Source organism: Aulostomus chinensis, chromosome 8 (assembly GCF_037954235.1).
Source record: "Aulostomus chinensis isolate RoL2024-O1b breed Wild chromosome 8, RoL_Achi_v1.0, whole genome shotgun sequence".
NCBI classification, from domain to species: domain Eukaryota; kingdom Metazoa; phylum Chordata; class Actinopteri; order Syngnathiformes; family Aulostomidae; genus Aulostomus; species Aulostomus chinensis.
This window is the reverse complement of record NC_141327.1, coordinates 1733565-1740308: the sequence shown is the minus strand read 5'-3', so window position 1 is coordinate 1740308 and position 6744 is coordinate 1733565. Positions and strand designations below refer to the sequence as shown.

The 6744-nt window shown below is 51.2% G+C and overlaps 1 protein-coding gene across 1 annotated transcript; it reads left to right on the top strand.

The window, feature by feature from the left end:
- Window positions 1-845: 845 nt before the first annotated feature.
- Window positions 846-5315, top strand: rtn4rl2a (reticulon 4 receptor-like 2 a). Its single transcript, XM_086210026.1, has 4 exons — window positions 846-1174; window positions 1676-1902; window positions 2005-2238; window positions 2341-5315. Exons 1-4 carry the CDS (start codon window positions 1117-1119, stop codon window positions 3193-3195), a joined length of 1374 nt encoding a protein of 457 aa, XP_086066152.1. The 5' UTR covers window positions 846-1116; the 3' UTR covers window positions 3196-5315.
- Window positions 5316-6744: the final 1429 nt, after the last annotated feature.

Genomic DNA, 6744 nt, shown 5'->3' with positions numbered 1-6744 from the left:
TCTGAGACCAAAGCAGGTCTGGGAGGTCTTGTGACACTGGGCCCTAGCTAATGCTAGCGATGCTGTTTCAGAACAGACAACAACACATAAGCAATCAAGCAGAGAGTAAAGTTGGACGGCTAAAAAGCAACAATAATAACAATACGGAGGCCTGGGGGAGCAGAGCCCTCCCCCTGCTGCGGGGGGGGGGGGGGGGGGGGGGTGACGCGCAGGTCGGTTTGAGTCTGACTGACATCTGTCGAATGGGTCAAAACCTAATTAACATCACGTGATCTTTTTTCTTTCTTGACGAACCAAAGAGCAGCAGCGCCGAGGACCCTGTACCGGGCGCGCGCTCGTCTCAGCAGACCTTGTGATGCAAATGCCCTTAAATGATGAAAGGAGACTTGAATTCTTGGACAGTTGCTGCTTTTTTACCTTCGTACTGACAGAATCCTGTCAGCGGTGACCAGTGGAAGCCAGCTAGCCTCCACACAGCACCACTCAGTCCTGGAGGTTTGGCCAGGTTCTCATCTGGCACCGGCTTTTCCCGGGAGGCTGAATCATGATTCGGGGGCCTCCTTCTTCCCTTACAGAGAAGCAGCGAGCTGCTGCGTCTCTCTGTCTGGCTGCAGCGCGCCGGAAACGGACCATAAGTGTCTCTGAGCCAGGAAACGAGCCGTGCGCTCTCTCCTCTCCTCCACACAGCCCAGTCATCATCACCGGGCACCGATCCTCGGTTCGCTCCCCCTCCCTTCCCGCGTCTGCTTGCACTCTCCCGCCCTCCATCCTCCACTTCTGTGCGTAGAGAAAGTCTCCTCCCCTCACAGGCTCCGAGCACACGTCTCCAACCCGCTTTACGCGCGTACAAGCTCTCCAGGAGAATCCCTTGCGGTCGGCCCCTCCCTCTTCCGTTCCTTACCGCCCTCACTCATTGATGACCCCGAGTCGGTGACGTAGGAGATTCCACGGTGCCCACTGTAGTAGGCAAGAACTGGATGCTGGAGTATATATGGGACACTGGTAGCCACCAGTCGGCACACTCTCAGTCGCTCCGACTCGGGAACCAGAGCATCAGCGGAGATAGCAGGCTTTACTTCGCCCTCTTGGCTAACTCGCTTTGGGCTTTGGTTCGGGATGGAAACCTCCTCGATCACTCGGAGCCGACGATGCTCCATCGTGCGCACCTGCAAAAGTAAGTCTCAGTCTTCTTTGGTTCTGGAAACAGCTGACGCTCTTCAGCACTCGAGTAGAACTGACGAAGCTCCTGATTGAGGAGCTGCTTTGGTGGGAACAGTGAGTGTGGAGGAGAGGAGGCGCAGCGGGACTGGGAGGTTTTTCTCTCCTCGCTGCCTCACCAAAGAGGAGCTGAGACGAACGAGCGGCGCCTGCCTGGCAGCTTTCTTCTCCTCAGCTGACGAACGGGACAAACTTCTCTTTATGCAGCAACTTCGGGCTGTAAAGCGTCCGCTGTTTGATTCGGAAACCCTCCAAATGCAGTTTGAGCTAAAATACTCGCTATATGCAGTAACGACAGACAGCATGTGGGTCTTTTTTCACAAGCATTTATACAAATGTATCCGTGAGTTACTGCGTTCATGGTGACACGGAGGATTTCAGCACTGCGGACAGCGTCCACTCACCCCTTCCCTCCCCCCTCTTCCTCCTCCCCCCTCCTCCCTCTCTACTCCTCCAGGCGGTCTCTCCCTCTGGCTGGTGGTGTGGATGGTCCTCGGCAGGCCAGCTCCGGCGTCGGCGTGCCCGCACCTGTGTGTGTGCTACCCGACCCCCATGACCGTGAGCTGCCAGGCGCAGAACTTCACCGCCGTCCCGGTCGGAGTGCCCTTTGAGTCGCAGCGCGTGTTCCTCCAGAACAACCGGATCACGGAGCTTAGAGTTGGCTCTTTTGGCTTCGGGACTCAGGTGAGATCCTGTGGCGTTTATACTCAGGTTTAAAACACTTTACGCGTTTTGACGTGAAAGAACCTCCATGCAGAGCGAATTCACGGTTCTTTCCTTGATCAGGTTCTGTGGCTGTTCGCTAACAACATCACGTGGATTGAGGCGGGGGCTTTCAGTGAGCTGAGGGACTTGGAGGAGTTGGACCTGGGGGACAACCCCAACCTTCACAGGCTGGAGGGGGGAGCCTTCCGCGGCCTCGAGAAGCTCCAGAGCCTCCACATGCACCGCTGCCGGCTCACTGCTTTGCCCCACGACATCTTCCGCAAGCTGTACAGCCTGCAGTTCCTCTACCTGCAGGTAGGGGCGCTGGGCCTTCAAATGCATGCAGATAACACACGTCCGAACACCCAGACTTAAAATGTCTTCATGTAATTCTCAAGCTGTTGTCCTTTCTTTTAGGAAAATAATCTTCACTTCCTGCAAGATGACATCTTCTCTGACCTCATCAACCTGAGTCAGCTGTTCATTCATGGCAACCGTATTCGCACCATCTCAGAGAACGTGTTCCACGGGCTGGTCAACCTTGACCGCTTGCTCCTCCACGACAATCGCATCAGGCAGGTGAACCGCCGGGCCTTCCGAGACCTCGGCCGCTTGACCATGCTCTTCCTCTTCAACAACTCCCTGGCTGAGCTGCCCAGCCAGACCCTGAGAGACACACAAGGCATCGAGTTCCTCCGCCTCAACGCCAACCCCTGGTCCTGCGGCTGCGAGTCCCGCGCACTGTGGGAGTGGTTCCGCGAGGCCCGCGTCTCTTCATCTGAGGTCATCTGTGCCTCCCCTTCCACACGCCGCGGCCAGGACCTTCGCTTTCTTCGTGAGATGGACTTTGCCCTCTGCCCTCTGCCCGACCCAGGCTCCATTGCTGGTTCTACCACCACCACCTTCAGTACCAAAACCCGCTGGTGGTTCCACAAAAACAAGCCCCAGTCATCCACAAAAGGTGTCTTTGAGAAAGCTTCCGAGACTGTCAAGGCTGGTTTGTATGGCAAAGGCCCATCGACAACCACATCGGTGGTCAAGTATGAGCTGGGGGAGGAAGAGCTGGCGCTGCCCAAGCTTGACCCAGAAGAGTACTGGGCAAACTACGGCAACGAGGACTCAGGTGTCACCCTGCGATGCTTCGAGCTTGAATGTCCGCCTGATTTCGAGCTGCCGCCATCTTCCTCCTCTCCCTCGTCCTCTGGCCCTGCTTGCCTGTCTCTACTGGCTCTCTCGGTATTCACCCTCCAGCTCCAGCTACTGTTCGGTTGAATCAGACTCTTCGCTCCTTCCGGTCTGTTTTAAAGGCTGCGAGGACCCCTGCTAGACTCTTTACACCCTCTTTGCCCGCTTTGCTGACTGCCAATCCTCAAGGCTCAGCGAGGGAGATGGAGGGATGGTTAGATTCTGAATCTATCTACAGGGCTTAACACTTCATGGCTGCTAAGGTCATGTTTATCTCTAATACTGTGCAGGTATGGCTTTCTGTGTCACGCCTGTATGATATCATGATTCCCTGCAATCAGGGCTTGGAGGGCTGAGTCCATCACTAATATCAGCTCCATCTGATCACACTTGTGACTGATGATGTTAATGTTGTCACCTCGACTTTAGTTATAATGCTAGAAGTACTACAATTACTGTTAGAAACAGAGCACAGTAATGAAAATACTGTAACCACTTAAAGTGTCGTGTAAATAGGAATCTTGTGAATGTGTAGTACACATCTGTTGTTCAGTACAGCCGTTCATCTTGATCCAGGAAAACTGTGAAGGCTTGTGCTTCTACAGGGTAGAAGGCAAAACAGAGCCAGGCTTCGGTGTGAGTGACAGCTACAGGACAGAGGGGAATGGAAGGGGAAGAAATGCCAGATGGAGGTGAGAGGACAGGGCAGAAGATGACAAGGAGGGAACAGATTAAGAGTATCATGAAGAAAAAAAGGGGAGAGTTCAGGGTTAAGAAAAACCTCAGAGGAAAGAATGACAACACATGCAGGAGAAAAGTAATAGATCCACCTGTTAGTTATTTTTACATCCATCTTTTTCAACTCCCATCATCCACCTTCGTCTGTAAATATGGTGTCGTTTGCGACAACCGCAGGGAACGAATGCTTCCTGTCAGGAAGCCACATATTTGCTTGTTGGATGTCTTTCTGTGACATATTGATATAATGTGAAAAGATTGTCTGAATGCAGATGAAGACCTTGATAAAGAAATTCACTGAATGTCTCCTGAGTCACTCTATCTTTCTTGTCTCTGTGGGTCGTGCAAATACGGAGACAAAACAATCCTAAACAGAAACCGAAGCAGCCTCCTGCCACTGACTAACCTCGCTGAAACCGGACAGAAGCAAACGCGAGGAGCCGGTCACACATTCTGAGCTGTAGCCTGGGCGCAGTGGCTCGGCCGAGGACGGGCATCTGTCTGAGTGTGGCTAAATGAGGATGAATGGATTCACACACTGGCAGTGCTGCAAAAGGCAAATACGTCAGCAGGTTTATCACTCCAGTGATTCATGTGCGGGCGACGCCAGATGGACAGACAGGCGCAACTTGTCTGATTTGTAAATACACTAAGAGAGCAATGAGAGTCTGTTGAGTGTCAGAGCAGAGATAGCAGGACGGCGACACTGACATGCAGACAGACTGATGGAGACGAGGTGGTAGAAGGGTGAGATTCAATACAAAGCCTGAAGTGGCAAAAGCAGAGGAGATGTCTAGAGGGACAGCGGGAAGCAGAGGAAGGAGAGGAGGAGGAAGTCACCTGACCTCTACACCTCTCAGTATTCATCGTACCTTCCCCCATGACAGAGGCGATGACAGAGTTGTCACACGTCACCTGTCAGAAAAGCAACACAGACTTATTTGCTACCCATCAGAACCATTTTCTTATCGCTCTCATCACTCAAGGGCAGATAAAGACTGGAAGGAGGTCTCAGTCGAGGCGGTGGAGGCAAGACAGTAGCACACAAAGTGTAGGAAGCAATAGAATCACAAAGGGAGCTCGCCTTGCTTCATCTTTACAGTTTCATTTCTTAATTTGTGAGAACACAATGGCCCCTTTGAGAAATTTGCAGTTTCATAACTGAAGTGGTGTGATGATGAAAACATTCTGTGTCATCTTGTTGTGAAGTCTCGTCCTCGGTCTGCAGGAGGAGGTCAAACTGAGCCGCCGGGCTCGCCAGTGGCCATGACAGTGAGGTCACTGTCGGATGGCCAAAGTGCCAGTTATACCATGTTTCCTTGTTCAGTTTGTCACTGTGCCTGTTCTGTGTTTTTTATCAGAGAGGAAGAAATAATGATTGTGTGACACATTTGCTGATTTGGAATTTATTTTTTTATTGTGAATTAAAACAAAGATGTTACTAAAAGAGGAAGCATAAAGAAAGAATAAATTCATACACGTTTGAACAAAATGGCTTTGGGTAGGTGTTTCATTCTGTGTCTGAGCTTCGAAAGTGTAACACTCACACTCACTCACTCACACACACACACACACACACACACACACACACACACACACACACACACACACACACACACACACACTCGGTGTTGTGTAAGTCCTCCAGGCAGTTGTCCAGCTCTCTCCTCTCTGGCTGAGGAAGGCCGAGCACTGCAGCAGCCTGAGCAGAGTAAACTTCCTACAATCCCTCATCTCGAGCGCACAATGAAGCAGCAGCTTCAGGAAACTCAACGCAGCGGCGTGGTTAGGAAATCTGTGGTCCTGAGCGTCCAACCTGGTGTTGTCACGATACTGGATTTCACACTTCGATACGATATTTTGAAAAATATTGATATTCGATTCGATCTTTGATACGACGCAACCACTCAGAATTTGGTGCAAAAATGTTTTTATTAAAAGAAAAATAAAGAACTTTATTCTTGAGGTGGAGAACTTTTACAAGTTATTCTTTACACATTAACAGCATAAAAATAAGTTTTGAGAGATGTAACCTACCGTCGATGAGCTTCAGCTGGCGCTCGCTAACAAGACAACTCATCAAAGTAAACAGCGATGGATGTGATGACTCTCACCAACACGGACTTCAAGTTCTGCTGTCACCAGCCTCTGGACCTCTGAATCTCCTCAGGTCTGGTGTCTGTCTGGGAGGAGCTTTGCTACCTTCGTCGTGCTCGCTCCTTTTGTCGGCTCAGTTCTGTTGCATCTCTTGCTTATCGGCTTGCTGCTGTCCTTCGGCTTTCCTTGTTCATCCGACGCAAATCCAAAGAACCTCCAAACAGCACTTCTGCTGTTTTGTTGATTTATTGAAAGTGGTTGCGAAGGTCCTGCAGACGCCATCTCATGGCAGCTGACACACGTAGAGTGACCACGCTAAAAAAATACAGCCATGTTTGTGTGAGCGAGGCAGGAGGGGAGGGGCTGCTGCACGATGGCTCGCCCCCCCAGGACAGCGCTCTGTGTGCGTGTGCGTGTGCGTGTGCGTGTGCGTTGGCGGCAGCGGGGCATGTCTAAACCAAGGAGGCAGGTAGCGTATCGATACTATGGGACAGTAATTTTGTACCGTTTTTACTTTTCAAAATCAATATTTAATCGATAAATCGATATTTTTGACAACTCAAGTCTAATCACATGTTTTTAGTTCTGTTGTCTATTAAGACCTCGTGAAAAGTTCACCTTTGGGTTCACGCCCCTCCCTGGTGAGCAGGCACCAACACAGTGAGCACACAGCCCAGACTGGTGCACCTTTTGGTACCGGGCCCTCCTCTCTGAGGAAGGAAGTGTGTTCCTGGAATGAGAACACTAGAAAGCATCGGCAGTCCTGACAGAGTTGTCAGATACACCTGGGCTTCTGTTGGA

Excerpts from the sequence above, each read along its gene's own strand:
- rtn4rl2a (XM_086210026.1), top strand. The coding sequence starts at position 1,117 with ATGGAAACCTCCTCGATCACTCGGAGCCGACGATGCTCCATCGTGCGC. Across the intron at positions 1,175-1,675 it reads CATCGTGCGCACCTGCAAAA|GCGGTCTCTCCCTCTGGCTG; the intron begins GTAAGTCTCAGT and ends CTACTCCTCCAG. Across the intron at positions 1,903-2,004 it reads CTTTTGGCTTCGGGACTCAG|GTTCTGTGGCTGTTCGCTAA; the intron begins GTGAGATCCTGT and ends TTCCTTGATCAG.